The following is a 17,763-nucleotide window of genomic DNA, read 5'->3' as shown; positions in this document are numbered from 1 at the left end:
ATCTTAACCCAATAATAAAAAAAAATAGAAAACGAACACAAAAAATCTATTCGCGGTTCGTTTTCTTTCCACTTATAGCTAGTCTTGTTTCATTACTTGTTAACATCACTAACTAAAAGAAGATTAGCCTCTTTCTCTGTTTGTTCATCGTGGCTTACCACCTATGTATCTAAAATCATTGCACTGGACCTCATTACGGTGTTCATTTTTCATTGAATCATTTTTCATCGTGGCTTATGTATCCAAATTGAATTGAACCAATTCATGGTAAATTGGTAATACATATTTTTAGCTGCGAGCCAGCGAGTGTTTTGTATTTATTATTATTTATTCCTTTTTTTTCTTTCTTAATTCCGGTTATACATTCTTCTTTTGTTCGTTTACTTTCTCTCTTTTAACTCTATGGAACATTGGGAAGAAAGATTCCAAAGATAACTTGGTTAAGCAAAAAAAATTTGAACTTTTTGAAAATTGTAATTATGTGTGTGTTCATAAAACTTTACATCGTATCAATTTTCACGTGAACATAGGGGTTTAATTGAATAAAGAAAGGAAAAATGTTGACCAAAAAAAGAAAAAGGAAAAATAACTTGAAATCTCAAAATCGTAAAACGAACCTGACCGGACTATGGTCACTAAACGATTGGACCGGTCCGGTCTATGTAAGGGTCGACATTAAAGACGTGGATGTAATTGATTGGGTGACTGTAAAACAAAACTAGACTCAGCCGCAGATGATGCGTGGACCGTGCTGTGTTGTCGAACAGAGGAGAAGACGAACTGTATAGTAAGAAAGTTGAAACCTTACGAAGAGAAGAAGATACCCAAAACAGAAGAAATCTCGTTGGGGTTTCTCATGTTGGAAACAATGAAGGATTCAGGGAAAGAGATCGGAACCAGATGTCATCACTGCGCAGGCCCTCTTACGAAAAACCTGGTATTTACCGCAGTTTATCACACACTGATTGATAATTCTGTTCTTGAGTTTAGTGAATTTATTTATTGGTTACTGATTGATTTCCAGGAAACTAATGAATGGACTGTGGCTCCGTTCATCAGGGATAGCTTCTCTATGGTAAGTTCATTTCAATTTCGAAAAAAAACAAAAACAAAACAAATTGATGTCTTTTGATGAAACTTTTGTAATTTGGTGCCAATTTCGACACTTTCGGACTAAACCTAACTTACTGATAAAAGTTATTCAAAAAAGTTTGTGCCTTGCGCGATCCGAACTTTCGATTCTGTTGATGTTTTTGTTTTGGATCAAATTGATTACTACTTTACTAGTCATTTATGTTTTAAGGGTGATTTGTTATTTGTCATAGATTGGATCAGCCGTAGGTGGTACTTCAAGTGCTTTCATTGGATTTAACCACGGTATGTCTTTAATCTCTCATTGATTAATTTGTTTGAGTTGGTATCCTCTTGTGGAGTTATGCCTTTTTGAGAATTTCTGCAATTGGGGTCAGTTGTTTGTGTCTGCCTCTAATCAACATAGGGTGTATTGGAGAAAGAGAGATCGTTTAGAGTGTGCTGAAATTTAATGACTTATAGGGTAAAATGAACGCAAGTTTCCGGAACTTCGATTTTTTGGTTATTAAGCAATCGTGTTAAAAGGAAAGATCTAGGTGAATGTGATGCTCTAATTGTGTGGCTTAAGTTGAAACAATGGAGATTCTTTTTGTTGGTATATTTTACCTATGTCTGAATAGGTGAATGGATTTTCCAACTTTTGAGAATTTGTTTGAAAAAGATTCAGAACATCTCTCTTTGGCTTCATTGCGTTAAACAGTGTTGCTGTTGATTATTGAATACAGTTATGCCGGTTGTACGCAAGTGGGTAAAAGGACCTATGTGGTTGCATTTTCTTGTTGGTGTAAGTAGTCAGCAATTATTTTTGTTTAATATCTCTGCTTATTACATAAGTAGATTCCGTGATGCTTGTATTTGATGTTTGGCTTTGCAGGCTCCACCGGTGATAGTTGTTTCATCAGCTTGTGCTGGACTTGCAGGTTTAAAAAGATCATCTTCATCCTCCTTTTCTTTGCCAATCTTCAAACTTTTCAGCTAGTGAAAGTAGTAGATGTCTGACTTTGCTGGTCTTTTTAGTTATGTATTTGGTGTTAATGCGGAAATGGTTTTGCAGGTGGCGCTGTACCGGCTTTGGCCCAGCTTGCCTCGTCGTCGTACCATGCGATTGTTCATTCATCTCAGCCACCGAAAAAAACAAGAGAAGAACAAAATGCACAAATCCTCTAGCATTTCTCCTTTGTAATCTACTTTTCCTCTTTCCCTCTGTGTATAAACTATAAAGATTCTTTTTTTTTTCTTCTTCAACACAAAAAGTTTCTTAGTACTAAACACGAAATTATGACTTTATTGTAGTAAAAATGTCAATGGTCTTAGTATTGGACTTTCGAGTTTTTATTCCCTATGCTTTATTTAATACGAAGCTAATCAAATTTGCTTGTTTTTCCTTTTGTTTCATAATCTCTTTTTGACGGTTTAATTCTGTCATTCTTGAGATACAAGAACATCATTAAATGTCCAGAAGAAAAAATTTCCTTTTCTTTGATTTTCAGCTTTAATTTGAATGGAAAATCGAAATTTCCTATTTTCAAACCATGGAGTAATGAAACAAATATAACAATTTGTCCGATGCTCTTTTATAACTGTCGTTACTTGATACACAAGAATTCAATAAATCTATTTCCTTTTCCTTTCCAGTTTTGATTTAAAATTGTTATTAGGCATTATTACAAAGCATAAATGGAAATTCTTTATTTTCCTTTTCCGATCTATAATGTGGAAAAGGAAATTATTTCTCTCCAAGTTCTAAACAAACTCCTATATAAACAGACGTAGACGGGCAGACTCTAATCATAAATCATCATAACCTTTTCACGAGCTCTCAATCTCTCACCTTCTTAAAAAAAAAAAAAACTGTGAAACATGCCTGGCCCTTTAATTTCAAGTTGTTCGACAATGGAGATTTTACTTGATGGACAAACTAATGGAGCCCTAAAGAAGACGAAGATCGTGTGTACTCTTGGACCGGCGTCTAGATCTGTTGAGATGATCGAGATGCTTCTCAAAGCCGGTATGAACGTAGCCCGGTTCAATTTCTCCCATGGTACTCACGCTTACCACCAAGAAACTCTCGATAACCTCAGAACCGCCGTAGAGAACACTGGTATCTACTGTGCCGTCATGCTCGACACAAAGGTAACCCTAATTCATCAGCAAACTCTTTATGTGACCTAATAATATTCGTTCAAGGATTTAACTTAACTCGATTGAATTTGTTTTTTTTTTTTGTGTAGGGTCCTGAGATCCGAACCGGAATTCTGAAAGAAGGAAAACCGGTTCAGCTAACTCAAGGTCAAGAGATCACAATCTCAACAGATTACACCTTGGAAGGAGATTCAAACACAATCTCGATGAGCTACGGGAAACTTGCAGAGGATCTCAAGTCAGGGGACATGATTCTCTGTTCCGACGGAACAATTTCTCTAACCGTCTTGTCCTGCGACAAGAATCTCGGTCTTGTTCGTTGCCGGTGCCAGAACTCTGCCACTCTTGGTGAAAGAAAGAACGTCAATCTCCCTGGAGTTGTAGTTGATCTCCCGACACTCACAGAGAAGGATCAAGTCGATATCCTGCAATGGGGAGTTCCGAATAAGATTGATATCATCGCTCTTTCCTTTGTTCGTAAAGGCTCCGATCTCGACGAGGTCAGGAAATTGCTTGGAACGCACGCAAAGAGCATCATGCTTATGTCAAAGGTGAATACTTTCTTTTTTTCTTATTCATTGAAATCTGATTTCTTGGTTATGTACTTACACATTGTGTTGATAATGACTTAACAGGTTGAGAATCAAGAAGGGGTGAGGAATTTCGACGAGATTCTGAAGAAATCTGATGCATTCATGGTGGCTAGAGGAGATTTGGGAATGGAGATTCCGATAGAGAGGATATTTCAAGCACAGAAGATGATGATCGAGAAGGCTAATGCACTCGGGAAACCAGTGGTCACAGCCACACAGATGCTCGAGTCGATGACAAAATCTCCTCTTCCGACAAGAGCAGAAGCCACAGACGTTGCCAATGCTGTCCTCGACGGCACCGATTGCGTCATGCTCAGCGGAGAAACCGCCGCCGGAGCCCACCCTGAAGCCGCCGTGCAGATCATGTCAAGAATCTGTAAGGTGGCAGAGGATAGCATCGATTACGAAGATGCGCAGATGAAAATCCACAGAGCCGTTCCGTTGCCGTTGTCGAGAATCGAGGGCTTAGCCGCTGCAGCCGTCTCTCTGGCCTGGATTCAGAGCGCCAAGGCGATTGTGGTCGTCACCAAGGGCGGTTACACGGCGGGGCTTGTGGCGAAGTACAGGCCGAGCGTTCCGATTCTGTCGGTTAGTGTGCCGGAAGACGACGATTCGTGCCCTGGATCGGTGGCGAGACGTGGCTTGGTTTACCGTGGAATCATTCCGGTGGTGGCGAAAAAGGGTTCGACGGAGGAGACTAGTAGAGTAGCGATCCAAGTCGCAAAGGAGAAGAAAATCTGTAAGGCTGGAGATTCGATTGTCTTGTTGCAATACATCGATGCTTCTTCCTCTGTTCTGAATATCATCACCGTGGAGTAGTAGGGGGTCAATTTTGAAGTTTCAATTTTTGTGGGGTCAAAATTAGAGTCTAAGAAATTTCTTTCTTTTTTGTTTTCTCTCTATTTTGACACTATTTTTTGGTCGCATTATTTCAAGCTTTTGACATTTTTCATAATTGATGAGATTACGAATCTATAATATTATTGGTTCTTGAATTTTTGTGGAATATGGGAAACTCATATAAAAATGTGGATTATGGAAAAAAAATAATATAAAAAGGTTAAGTAACTTTTTCGGGAGGTTTAAAATATTGGTTCACGGTTCAACTTCAATTCAGTATAGTGATTTTGGTCAAGTCTCCAAAAAACTAGTTTCGTGATATATACCACTGCCACTTAAAAACTCCAAAACGGGACTCGTCCTTCTTAAAAAGACCTGCCTTTCTCGGCCATTCAATCTATGCTACACGCCGCCACTTTCTTTTCCTCTTCTTGTTGTTTTTAGAAAAAGGGGTAAATCGTTTCCTCTTCTTCTTCCCATTTTCTTCACGCCCTTATCTTCTAGATTTTTTCTTCACATCGAATTCACTATAATGTATATCATTTTTTCAGACGTTACATTAAAACGTATAAACTTTACATTACATATTACTTGAAATGAATTAATCATACGAATTATATATATGTACAAGTTAATCACAAAGAAAAATAATTGAAATTACGTACCAAGCCTTTTCTCCCAAACTAAAAACTACGTAAAGTCTAAACAATCGTCTAACTAGAGTTCATTTGCCTTAGAAAACCTAATATGCTTATGGATATATACAAAGTAATCAATGCCACTCTCACAGATCCACAATTAATAAGATAATAACCTTCAAATTAGTTAGTAGTCGTCCCAAAAGATCCCCAAGTCATCAAGATCATCATACGACGTCTTCTTACCATCCATCATCACCGCATTGGCCGCGGGATACACCATCTTTTGATACGAAGATATCTCCTGCGTCGCAGTTGTGTTCACATCGGAACTTAAACCGGTTTCTTGAGACACACTCACAAGAGAATGCTCCAACTTGATCATTCCATTGTTATTATTTTGGACCGAGTGGTAAGGGTAAGTGATTAGGGATTGGCCAGAGAGGTAAGTGTTGTCGATCGGGCCGGTTGTAGGGTGATGGAGAATGGGTTTGAGGTCGTGTTGTTGGCCGGCACCGGAGAAGCTTGGGCCGGGTTGACCCAAGAAACCCGGATCGATGAGAGGAGGGAGAGATGAGAAGTTTAAGAGATGATCAATGTTTTCAAGAGAATCAATCCTTATGAGTTGATTTGTAGAAGTTGTCGTAGGAGGAGGAGCATTCTTGTGAAAAACCCTACTCACCACCCATTCATCCTATAACGCAGCAAAAAAAAGTTTAGTTAATTAAAGATTCCTAACTAATAAAGTTCTTAACTAGATTTTATGTTTTGGATTACTCTTGAACTAATATAAATATTCATAAGATAAACATTTCCACACCAACACACATTTTGTATGCATCAAAGTCCGATCTTAATTTCTAACAAAATTTCTAAGAAAAACTGATTTAAATCAAATTCATAGTGTAAAAATATTGACAACTTTGACATACCCTTGCGGATTTAGGGAGATTGTGATAAGAATATTTGCCATCAAGACGATACTCATGCATAACCCAATTGGTCTTTTCACCTTTTGGAGCTCTTCCTCTATAGAACACAAGTGTTTTCTTCATCCCAACAAGACAACCTTTGCCTCTAAAGATCTCCTTGTCCTTCCCGGTCGCCTTCCAATAACCGGACGCGGTGGCACGGTTCGTCCTCATCCCGGTCGGGTACTTCCTATCCCTCTGACAAAAGAAGTAAAACTCCTTCTCCCCCATCTTTGCAATCTCTGCACTCAAATCAAGAATCAGAATCTTGACGATGATTTTGAAACGGTCAAAATTATAAACAAGATATAATTGACTTGACTTACTTGGTAGATCCCAAGGCTCGTTCTTGTTGAGGTCGGCTTGACCAATTGCAGCCGCGGTGAATCGGACGTTGAAGACCTTTTCTTTAAGGTAGTGAGTTATGATCTCTTCATCAGTTGGATGAAACCGAAACCCCGGAGGCAAATCAACCACCTCCTGATCTCCTCCTTGATTCACAACTACTCCTCCTTCTTCCACCATCTATATACGTTTTATTAATCAAGAAAAAGAAAGCTGAAGAAAATTCTTGATAGATTTCAAGAAAAAAAAACAGGAAATTTTTTGAGGAGGAGGAGGATCGATCGAGGTATATGTGTTTATTACAGGCACACGTCGGCGGTGAAGAAGAAAGAAAGAGGTTGAAGAAAGAAACAAAGAGAAGCAAAGGTTGGAGAAATTTGAGGATGAACTTAGCAGTTAAAGGAAATGAAAATGTAGAAAATTTGGCTTGTATATATTTATATATATGTAGCGGAAGATAGAGTTATGAAAGAGAAAGGAAAAAAAAAAATCAAGAATTGTTTTTTGTTCTCTTTTCTTGATTATTTATTTCTTCTTCTTTTTTTGGTGATGTAGCAAAGACACGTAAGCTCTAAGCAACTTCCTGAATTGTTGAAAAAGCCCCACATTAGAAATCGCTTAAATATCTTGAATGATATTTGTGTGAAGATTAGGGTGATTGATATTATTAATAACGGTAATTACTACTACATATTACAATTATAATTTATTTCATATTTTGGATTCTAGACCCTACCATTAACTCTAGTTGCAAAATAAACTTGGATACAATCAATCTGGTGACACGTCTGTAGAATAATTTTATGGTTAACAGAGAGAACTATTTTGTTGCACCAAACAAAAAACAGAGAACTATGTTTCCTTTTCATTTGTTTTCCTACATTTCATATGACCATATCATTATAGTCATCTTATATGGCTTCCTTTGACATCCACCAAAAAAATGGCCTCCATTGCCGCATGACCTACATCTATCTACCTTTTGAGAAAACAAAACCCCTTTTGGAAAGAAAATAAAGAGTCGTGGGAAAGAAAACGTTTGGAGGAAAGTATACCACTCAAAAGTGTTATAAGGCTGCCTTCTCAGTGTGTTTTGTGGACCCGTATTAGTGAAAATGTTCCTTTTTAGTTTGATTACTGATGATATATTATATCCTACTCAAAGGAATCCCTAAGAAAATCCTTAAAAAAGGCTACTTTTTTCTAGAACACATCATATAAAATTGTATGTAAATGTTCGTATTATTAAACAAAATGTTAAGTTTCAGTTTTTTTAAAAAATTATATACGAGAAGAATTGAATACATCGATCACATGAATAGAAAACTATAGTAAGTAGATATGATATGACCAATAGAAAACGCTTTAACAAAAAAGTACATAGATATGAGTGTTCAATTCAGATTATGATTTGGTTTGGGTTTGTTTTATTTACGAACATATAAATAAGTTGATTTCATTGTATTATTTTCGATGAAGATTGATTTTGCAAAAAAACAAATGAAAAATTGACAAGGATTTTAGAAAGAAAAAAAAACCATATATATATTTGCTCTTACATATGCAACTAAGTAAATCAATACGAAACTATGAATGGAACATGCTTATTGACGAATATACTACAAAATTTCGTGATATGATGAGAGACAATACTAGTTGAGTAGTTGTTTTTTGTTAAAAATAAATAAAATAATACTCCAGTTGGTTTTCGTATATATGATGCGAAAATACTAAATTGTTTTTTGAAATAAAAAAATGGTCTTTGGGTGCTTTCTTTGAAAAGTTTTAACGATAGGAAACCTAATTTCCAACTAACTTAACTGACTAATTGTCTCTCTATTCACCACTATATTAATTACCTTCGCATAGATTTACTGCTGTACTGCATGCATATTAGCACATGCATGCTTTTGTTACGGTTTCGAGCTCGTCATCTTCTCTAGGAAGATTGACATGTTATTCGATCAAATCAAATGTAATTTAAGTACTACCTCGATTCCTGACATCAAATTAACAGGAGTAGTAAAAACTTAAAAAGTCTTTAGTCAATAACTAAAAAGTCTTTAGTCAACTACTCGCAAACAAATCACCGACTGAATTCGTCAATTTCAAAACAATTAACTCCTGGTTGACACTAATTATTAATTAAGGCAATCTGGCTTTATTTCTTTTGGCTGTTCGTTTTATTGACCAACTTACGAGTAAGCACCAAGATATCATATCTACTGGATCTAACAGTATATAATTTTACTAAAAATCCAAAGTAATAAACTTTTATAAAACGGTGAGAAAATTGTTTGTAAGAATCTATCCAGTAATACCTTCGACCCCGAACTATCTTTGTTATTGTAAATGCATCAATAGATAATGGAAACTGGATAAGAATAAGCCATCCCCATAATATGATATACAATGATATTATGTCGACCGCAAGTTGTGGGAATTATTTAGGGAAAATGATAATAATAAATATGTACTGTCCTTATGATTTTTTTTTCTTTTCTTCGAAATTTCTCTTGTATATAAATTATTTTCAAGAAATAAAAGAATGTATAAATTCGGAATACAGTATATGAATTGGCGCGTGGACCCCAGAAAACAGAATAAGAATACGGAGTAGGTTATAAAATGTATGCGGGCGTAGCTTAAGAAGGTTGACTTTTGCTTCCAAAGGCAAAGACTTACAAGCCAAGGAGCCGCAACATTTGGTGACTGCTTCTGACGTAGATTATGACATCACCACCTCTTCCTTATTGGGTCATGTGGACCCAGAGCCCAGGCCTCTTTAACTAACGACTATCGATATTCGATACCGACTCACTTTTCCTCATCGACGTAGTTCTGATCCATTTGATGGAAATACCAGATTACACGAAAAAGCATGAGAACATAAATAACATAAAGACATGCGATAGTAAAAGAAGTAATTAAACTGTAATTTTGGTATTTGAGCTAATAGTTGTGTGTCGGTCCAATTATTATTCTTCGGAAGCTCCTTAATCCTTACCAAAGAATATCTCCAAAATTAATTCAACGCCCCGCCGATCCGAACCCCATTGAGAAACAATAGACATTGATATTTTGATTGTTGGTAGATTATTATTTTTCAATATAAATATTGACGGATCATATTTAACAATGACACACAGATCAATATATAATTTTTCACACTTCCAAAATATGCATCCTCATAACAATAACATTATGCATAAACACTAGCTATCTAAGAAAATAGTAGAATAGTAATTGAAAATCAAAGATCTTGCAACTGAGAAGGTATGTGTAAATTCAATGGCATGCAATTTGTTACAGGATTGACACCTATATACATATATACATACTTGACACCTAGATATATAATATTGTCAGGAAATAAATATGTATAGCATAGTGTTGTAGTGATGATGTCATTCAACCTTGCTCAAAGTCATGGCTACCACCACTACTTCTCATTCATGCGTATATATATAAACAGTTACACACACAAATGTATTATTTTAAATGTTTGATATTTATGTGTGTATTGGAAAACTTATAAGTCAATCCCACTAATATTAATTTAGATAGTAGTGTAGGCTTTGGAATCAAGTGGGTCGACTTATTATTATAATTATATAGTACAATATAGCTAAATATAAAATATAGACTTCCATTATTTGTTTCTTCTAAGAGAGGTTCTTTCAGTTGCCGCTGCAACAATTTAGGATTTTAGTATTATATATTATTGCTAAGAATCTAAATGATTGGCCTAATATGAGCACTAAAGTTTGATATGTTTACTTTGTACTTATCTTATTATCTAAAGTTTGATATGTTTACTTTGTAATCAATATAATCACGACACGTATTAGTCAGTTAGTCAGATTTTACCACGTATAAAAAACATTTTTAATTAAATCAGACGAAATTATTTTAATTCTTTCGTCTTTCCCTATCAATTACTCACGAACTATATATCTCATTTTCTCCATTTTTCACTCTAATATTTCGTAAAGTTAAAGACTCATTTCATCAAAAGCTACTGTTTTGGCCTAAATAACTAAATACACAAGGCCAAATCCAATGACTTCCAGTACTAGTTTGGTAGCGTTGATTTTGGTCCAGTGTATCCAGCAATTTTGCAATGCCACATGCAACTTTAGACCTCTTGATCGAGAACATTCTTTAAGGAGGACTCGTTTGGTTTCTTCTTAACTTTCTCTAGTAAGATTGTACATTTATAAAGGTGGAGGTTATCAAAGCATGTACTTCATTAATTCCAATATTGAATTGTAATTAAGACATAAGAATGGGCGCCTGATAACAGTGCTACGTATGAAATAAACCAATTATTATATCGGAAAAGAGTCGTCATGAGCACCAAACACATAAATTCTTGAAATACAATCTTACTGGAAAATTATTACCATCTATCACAATCGACTGAAAAAATGCACCTAGTTTGGAAGAGGTAAAAACAAAATCAATAAGCACTTGAATGACACTGTGACCTTTGTTATTATTTCATTTTCATTATCTTTGTTGTGTTTTTCACTTTCAGGCACGAGAGAGGCTTGAGGAAATTTATATCATAACTAGATGATTTGGTGTCTGCATGCAAGAAAATTCTAACCGTATCTTGTAGCTTTGCATCCGGTCATCGTCAGACAGAAATTGTGTGTGTGTGTGTGTATGTGTTGATTACAGATGATTTCTGATTTGCAATTGCTGTGACACAAGTAAGAGAATCTGCTTATGTGAACGAGAATATGGGAGTTTGGCTCATTATTTATCTTAACTACTGAACTCTAATGATACCCTTTATATGTCCAACATAAAATTAATGATACATCCCAAAGAGGATCCGAATATCTCATAGACCCATCACCGTGCCAATAGAAACATAGATTTTCACTTGGAATATGACATCATTTGGTGTCGATTAATTTTTGTTTTTAAGTAAATTTTTAAAAAAAAAAAAAAAAAAGATAAGAGTTTTCTTTTCCAATCATACTTCCAAAATCAAGACATCATCCAATTCTCATTTGTAAATGGGAAGATGCATATGATTGTCACCTTATGAATTGCCTTCACCGATGTATAAATATTTCTATTAGAATAATATCTACGACGCTTATGTGAATGATAAGTTCACAACTGGGAGGACGGTTCTTGTCCGAACTAATGTCTTTACCTTTAGAAATATAGTGCTCTTGTAATACATTCTGATTAATAAGATCGCCGAAGAAATTGTGGGATTTTGTAGGAATACTTTTTAACAAAACATGTGAATTGGAAACTTTGAAAAAAAAAACAATGAATTACAAGTGTTTAGATCCTCAAGCGGACAAAGATATGTAGATTTAATTAATTATCGGTTCGTTAGACGACTAAAACGCATGTTTTTTCTTTTCTTTCAAATGCTTACGTCTGTAATGCTCACGTTATACTTTGTAATCTTGATTTCATTAAATTATAAATCAGTTTTTAAGAATTTAATATAAATAACTAAGTCTATCTTACTATTATTATTATTATTAGTATTATTATTATTATTATTATTATTATTGTTATTATTATTATTATTATAATTATTGTTGTTGTTGTTATTATAAAGAACCGAATATAAATGATGATGATTCACCAATTGGTTGTGTGCAAGTAATTATGGAGATGATCTTTCAAGGGCAATGAAAGAAAGAATAATTGGGTTTCATTTACACGTGGAGTTACGAGATACCGCAAAGATATGTGTAGGGACGAGGACAAAACCTTTTAATTAATAGGACTTGTGAAAACGATGTTACAGAGACTAAATATGTATTCAATAAATGTTTTAAGAAATTAGCTATATTCATGCTCAACATGCGTGGCCAAATATGTAAATATGTATGCATATATCAGAATTGTCGACGGATGAGAAGAAGAGAGATGGAACCAAGATTATTATATAGTTACCTCCTAACGGAACTGCAAAAAAACACTATATCAATATAAGCTTGTAATTTATATGATCAAATATCAACTACTACTACTTTATATATTTTCCCCTTTCCCCCACAATGCTTTGGTAATTTTATATAATAATAATGACTCCTACTTTTCAATCATATATCAAATGGTCCCTAATTCGCGTAATTAGGTTTTGAAAACAATATCCTCTCTAGCCTTGATATTGAAGGTGAGGACTCATCAAGAATTCTTGATTCAGAAAACTAGATTGTTGAACCATACTATGATCCAAATGACCTATACTGTTATTGTAACTAAAGTTGTTGATCATCCTCTTCGAAGTGTTCATCGTTTCTTCCGCAAAATCCAGTCTTTCTCTTTTGTTTCCGATAACGCTTGTCTCCGAAGTAGGAGAGCTCAATTGGGGTAGCTTTTGATCCAAGTAACGGTTTCCGTAGATGTCAGGTTTTGAGAAATTTTCAAACATGAAAGAAAACTCTGATTCAGTACGATTTTCGGGAGTTTCGTTTAGAAAATTTGTGAGGAACGTCAAATCTGTAGCGTCTAATAAGTTGGAGAAAGAAGACTTCTGGCGTTTAAGGGTTTGATCGTTTGCCAAATTTGGCAAAAGGGTTTCGCTGACTAGGAATGGCTCGTTGTCATTTTCCTCGTTTTCTTGATCGCTTGTAGCCGAAGCAACATCTGGTGATGACAATGAAGCGTGTGATTTCTTGTAAATCCGGCAAAGAACCCAATCATCCAGCTGCAAGAGAATAAAAACATAAAAATCCTTAAGTATATTGGGGCAAAATTATAAATCAATCAACGCAAGTGTTTATCAACAAAATGGTTTATATATATCCGATATATGTCCCTTCATTTTTTTTTCCACTTAACTAAATCAAAATCACCAAGAAATTAATTTTAAGTGTTAATTGTAAAATCTTACCCTCATGGAATATTCTTTAGATTTCAAATTCCTATCTCCCGAATTATTGACTTGGATGCCGGTCCTAGAATGGCACAATCTTTTGGGCGATAAGGATTCGGCAAGTCGATATTCATGCATGATCCAATTGGTTTTAACACCTTTCGGAGGTTTTCCTCTATAAAACACAAGAGCTTTTTTAATACCAATGTTTTCATTAAATCCTTCACCATTTGGTACCACGATTAATTTATCTGTTCCCGTTGCTTTCCAATATCCAGACGCGGCTGCTCTGTTTGGTCTTGCTCCGTTTGGATATTTTCTATCCCTCGGACTGAAAAAATACCACTCTTTCTCTCCAAACGGAGCCTTGGCTGATATAAATCAAACAACATGCATATGTTAATTATGAGTAATTAAGCACTAATTAAAATGAAATATATATACATGGACATATAAATATAATGGTTAATTTAATTAATTTACCTGGTAAATCCCAAGGATCGAATTTATAGATATCGACATCGGCAATGACCGAAAGGGGGACCGGTGAAGAGGAAACCTTTTTCCTTAGGTAATGGAGAATGAGTTCTTCATCTGTTGGATGAAATCGAAACCCTGGTGGTAAACTCGATCTTGGATTCTTGCTTATCATATCTTTTCTTCAAATGATCTTATGTATATAGAAAATTCTGATTGAAAAGAAAAATCAACAAAAGGAGAAATTGTGTTTTTGGTGAGGAGCAAACTTAGATAAAGAAGAAGTGAGCAAAAGTTGAAATTTTTCGTAGAGCAGGTTACGAGGGCCATTTATGGTGTTTGGATTTTTGTCGTTTAGTACTACATGTATAAAATTTTTAAAATATAAAAGTCTAAAAGAGATTAGGAATTTAAAATAAATAAAAAGATACAGAATAATATTATTTCCTCTAACGTAGACCGGAGAAAAAATCCAAAAAGTGGTCGATGAAAATAAATAAAATCAATTGGTTTTATTTATTTATGAACAAAACAAAATAAAATAAAATTTCTTTAGTTATTATAACTTTATGGCGAGAAACTAACATATATCGTCATCGAACTCAAGCATGTTTTCTTTAACAAAAATAAAAAAAAACTCAAGCATGTTTTATGAATAGAACCTGGAATAAATAATTCATTTATTTGTTGTATATCATACTCAAAATTTTGGTCATTTTGTGCAAACAGTCTATATATTTCTCCTAAATTAGATGTAGTATTTATTTCGTCTAATTAGACTTTTTACGTAGAGACTTATATATACTATTTTAAAGATTGGTAATGAGGAACTTTGTACTATTTGGACTTTGATTGTTTTAAGTATGAGATCCAACATAAGCGAACTTTGTACTGGTAGATTAAACTCAAATTCGAATGTGTTGGAAACTCGCATTCTAGCTATTGAATCCAAAATTTCGTATATAGTTTTATAAATTTTCTTTAAGAAATAGTCTTAAATATCTTCCAAAAAAATATCAAAATATCTATAAGTATGAACACAAATGTTCCATTTTCAAATATTTAAATACTATATAATTATTTATTTGTGTCATTGTATTGAGTGTGAATAATTGAAAGAAGTTTTGTTAGAGAAGTGGGCCCATACGAGACAGCTGTGTCCTCTGAGATTATATCTGATTGGGTTAGTTTTACTTTTGTCCCAACCATATCCACGTAAGCTCAGATGCGGCTGCTGACGCAAGCATCAGACTCTAGTCTAATTATTAATTGTATCTTTTTTCCAGAGTGAAAATATTTTATTTTTCTTTCAAGAAAACTTGATAAATCTAGGAAAATACTTTTTTTCGTTATAGAACTAGGGAAAATTCCTGAAACGAACTTGTCGCAATACAGATATATAATTGTATCCAAGTCTCCAAGAGGACGATGTATCTTGCGGAGAAGATTATGAGACCGATGGTTTAATTATTTTGATTAGATGATTCATCTCTATTTAAGCCATTTTAAGAGTAGGTTATTAAAAATCAAATTGATAAAACACTAACATATTCTTTAAATGTGATGCTTGCTGCTTTAACGGATTCATGAATTTTCCCGAATTTGTTAGATTAATTGAATTTTCCCTATTTTTATATATAGATAACAATTATCATTCATAGATGACGAAAATAGGTTGTGTGTACAAAAATAGAAGTTTAAAATATGAAAGATATTTCCTTCTTCGTTCAAATATAAAAGAGATAAGCACAACTTTCTAATTTAAATTCAATACAATTTTTCTTTTTTGCATACGCTAAGTCATCATGGGCTTACACAATTGTGCACTATATGATGTAGTATATATACATAGACCGCATATTGCATAGTTGTTATCCAAGTCATGTAATATTTGTGTTTATTCTTTGTTGTGATTAGAAAATTTTCAAATAAAATAAGAAATATGATAACGTTAATAGTCAAGAAGTTTTTTTTTGTTTTACAACAAAATTTAGTCAAGAAGTTGAAATTGATTCTACGTACACGTATATCAAGCGTTCAATAATTTTACTAACGCCCATTTTTGGTTGTATTTCAAAATACTAGTTTACATTTTTATAAAACAATACTATATATTTTCTTACCAGACGCAAGTTGTAAACTTCTTATCAGACACAAGTTTACATTTATACAAAGTCTTTTTTAATACATTTTTAAAAGATAGTATTTATGTTAATTATCAATGTACTAACACTTTTACGACCTAACTGCAAACACTTAAAATGCAACCAAACAATATAAATCACATACAATTGTTTGATAATTTGTTTTACGTACTTACCGGTATTACTCTTTACATTCAACACAAAATCTGTAAATCCGAACCAAAACTTTGAACTGCGGATGTTCGATAGTGGTAATCATAAATTAAACAAACTGAAATTTTGATTGGATCAAATGAGATAAGAACTAACACAAAACTTTAAATCAAATCCATATATAAAACAAAAGTAATCTTTGACCATCGCCGCTCTACCATGTGTAAAGAGTAAAGGACAATAATTTGTTGACAAAAAGAAAAAAAAAACGATAATGTTGATTTAATGGTAAAATATAATGAAGTACGTGCTTTGTCTAATGAAGCAAGTATTAAGCTAATCTTAATTTGATATGTTTCTTGGTGGGATGCAAACCCGATTTAAACATTGGTTTCTTCCCGAAGAGCAAACGTGGAATCATAACACCCACATGATCTATAGTTAACGTTTACTTTAAAAGCGTAATTTAATAAGTTAATTATACTAGATTAATGTTATTAATCACACATTCATACATCATTCAGATAAAATTTGTTTTTTTTCCTTAAATGATAATGACAAGCCACGGCGGCATTCACACGCACACGCAAACCATACGCCAACTCAAATTCCCCTAAAAAATAGCCTTGATTTTAATTTGTTTTCTTAACATTTATTTAAGAGTAATACCCGTCAGTTATTTATTTTTCCAACTATTTATATATGGTGGAAAAATAGTATGGTTGTATAATGGTGCATCCTAATAAACCAGTAAGAACCTTCACTTTTTTTAGGAATAATGGAGCTATTTGTACATGCCCATACGTCGTACGCGTAACGTAATATTAAAATTACAAAAAATCTAAAGTCTCCCTTTAAACTTATAATATTATATAATCAACCAATTAAAACGTCATAATAAGTTAAGAATCAGGGAAAGTAAAATAGTCAAGGATATGCCAGCAACCACACGTGTGACTTTCGAATCCTCTATTAAGCGTCAACAATTTTGCATTTAGTATATAGGTGAACATGTTTCATTTCTTTTTTTTTGTTTTCCTTTTTTTGGTTAGAGGGTTTTCAACAATATGTTTCAATTAATATGCGTATAGTATTTTCTAATAGGAAAAAATACTGTAAGGGTAGTTTGAATAGCTTAGAACAATTATAATAAACGTTATCACTACAATGACGAATAGTGTTGATTGAAAAACATTATACCAGACGAGTTATTTGAAAATACGCCAGTGGTTCATTGTTGTTTGTTTTAATTTTTTTTTTCCAGTTTAAGTTTTCTTTAATTTTCAACAAATATACCTCAATCATTGTAAAATTGAGAACAATATAATTCGGATGTTTTTTCTTTATCAACGTTAGAGCTTATTCATGAACAAATTTCTTATGTGGAAGTTCGATTTATTCACTGATCAATGATGTATCATGCATGTATTTTGTTTGGTAAGAAGTTGAACAAGCTAAGAAACAAAAGTGACACTATATATGGCCATATAGGATTAGGGGACCCTT

General features: G+C 33.7%; 4 protein-coding genes across 6 annotated transcripts; 2 read left to right on the top strand and 2 right to left on the bottom strand.

Moving 5' to 3' along the window:
* Positions 1-713: 713 nt before the first annotated feature.
* Positions 714-2,353, top strand: LOC18024935. The gene is made up of 6 exons (XM_006408166.2): positions 714-937; positions 1,025-1,075; positions 1,326-1,377; positions 1,818-1,876; positions 1,967-2,012; positions 2,147-2,353. Exons 1-6 carry the CDS (start codon positions 857-859, stop codon positions 2,257-2,259), a joined length of 402 nt encoding a protein of 133 aa, XP_006408229.1. The 5' UTR covers positions 714-856; the 3' UTR covers positions 2,260-2,353.
* A 632-nt stretch (positions 2,354-2,985) lies between these two features.
* On the top strand, positions 2,986-4,646 carry LOC18024934 (pyruvate kinase, cytosolic isozyme). Of its 2 annotated transcripts, XM_024159804.1 has the most exons (4): positions 2,986-3,100; positions 3,155-3,225; positions 3,324-3,785; positions 3,870-4,646. In XM_024159804.1, exons 1-4 carry the CDS (start codon positions 2,986-2,988, stop codon positions 4,644-4,646), a joined length of 1,425 nt encoding a protein of 474 aa, XP_024015572.1. The 2 variants fall into 2 exon arrangements, with proteins under 2 accessions (XP_024015572.1, XP_006408228.1); XM_006408165.1 differs by having other exon boundaries at positions 2,986-3,225.
* A 511-nt stretch (positions 4,647-5,157) lies between these two features.
* On the bottom strand, positions 5,158-7,009 carry LOC18024933 (NAC domain-containing protein 46). Of its 2 annotated transcripts, XM_024159542.1 has the most exons (4): positions 6,603-7,009; positions 6,238-6,518; positions 5,482-5,999; positions 5,158-5,194 (listed from the first exon to the last, which is right to left on the bottom strand). In XM_024159542.1, the coding sequence occupies exons 1-3, from the start codon at positions 6,799-6,801 to the stop codon at positions 5,493-5,495; spliced, it is 987 nt and encodes a 328-aa protein (XP_024015310.1). In that variant the 5' UTR covers positions 6,802-7,009; the 3' UTR covers positions 5,158-5,194; positions 5,482-5,492. The 2 variants fall into 2 exon arrangements, with proteins under 2 accessions (XP_024015310.1, XP_006408227.1); XM_006408164.2 differs by lacking the exon at positions 5,158-5,194 and having other exon boundaries at positions 5,205-5,999.
* A 5,562-nt stretch (positions 7,010-12,571) lies between these two features.
* LOC18024932 (NAC transcription factor 47) lies at positions 12,572-14,135 on the bottom strand. Its single transcript, XM_006408163.2, has 3 exons — positions 13,967-14,135; positions 13,502-13,854; positions 12,572-13,315 (listed from the first exon to the last, which is right to left on the bottom strand). Exons 1-3 carry the CDS (start codon positions 14,133-14,135, stop codon positions 12,764-12,766), a joined length of 1,074 nt encoding a protein of 357 aa, XP_006408226.1. The 3' UTR covers positions 12,572-12,763.
* Between the last annotated feature and the right edge of the window lie 3,628 nt (positions 14,136-17,763).

The sequence above is a fragment of the Eutrema salsugineum genome, unplaced genomic scaffold (genome assembly GCF_000478725.1).
Source record: "Eutrema salsugineum unplaced genomic scaffold, Eutsalg1_0 scaffold_13, whole genome shotgun sequence".
NCBI lineage: Eukaryota > Viridiplantae > Streptophyta > Magnoliopsida > Brassicales > Brassicaceae > Eutrema > Eutrema salsugineum.
This window is presented reverse-complemented; position numbering and strand designations above follow the sequence as displayed.

What these genes read in the sequence shown, in the direction of transcription:
- LOC18024935 (XM_006408166.2), top strand. Translation starts at nt 857, where the DNA reads ATGTTGGAAACAATGAAGGATTCAGGGAAAGAGATCGGAACCAGATGT. An exon ending in GCCCTCTTACGAAAAACCTG is followed by an intron (nt 938 to 1,024) that starts GTATTTACCGCA and finishes ATTGATTTCCAG; the next exon opens with GAAACTAATGAATGGACTGT. An exon ending in TTTCATTGGATTTAACCACG is followed by an intron (nt 1,378 to 1,817) that starts GTATGTCTTTAA and finishes TATTGAATACAG; the next exon opens with TTATGCCGGTTGTACGCAAG.
- LOC18024934 (XM_006408165.1), top strand. Translation starts at nt 2,986, where the DNA reads ATGGAGATTTTACTTGATGGACAAACTAATGGAGCCCTAAAGAAGACG. An exon ending in CCGTCATGCTCGACACAAAG is followed by an intron (nt 3,226 to 3,323) that starts GTAACCCTAATT and finishes TTTTTTGTGTAG; the next exon opens with GGTCCTGAGATCCGAACCGG. An exon ending in GCATCATGCTTATGTCAAAG is followed by an intron (nt 3,786 to 3,869) that starts GTGAATACTTTC and finishes ATGACTTAACAG; the next exon opens with GTTGAGAATCAAGAAGGGGT.
- LOC18024933 (XM_024159542.1), bottom strand. Translation starts at nt 6,801, where the DNA reads ATGGTGGAAGAAGGAGGAGTAGTTGTGAATCAAGGAGGAGATCAGGAG. An exon ending in CGAGCCTTGGGATCTACCAA is followed by an intron (nt 6,519 to 6,602) that starts GTAAGTCAAGTC and finishes ATTTGAGTGCAG; the next exon opens with AGATTGCAAAGATGGGGGAG. An exon ending in ATCTCCCTAAATCCGCAAGG is followed by an intron (nt 6,000 to 6,237) that starts GTATGTCAAAGT and finishes GCTGCGTTATAG; the next exon opens with GATGAATGGGTGGTGAGTAG.
- LOC18024932 (XM_006408163.2), bottom strand. Translation starts at nt 14,135, where the DNA reads ATGATAAGCAAGAATCCAAGATCGAGTTTACCACCAGGGTTTCGATTT. An exon ending in CGATCCTTGGGATTTACCAG is followed by an intron (nt 13,855 to 13,966) that starts GTAAATTAATTA and finishes GATTTATATCAG; the next exon opens with CCAAGGCTCCGTTTGGAGAG. An exon ending in CTAAAGAATATTCCATGAGG is followed by an intron (nt 13,316 to 13,501) that starts GTAAGATTTTAC and finishes ATTCTCTTGCAG; the next exon opens with CTGGATGATTGGGTTCTTTG.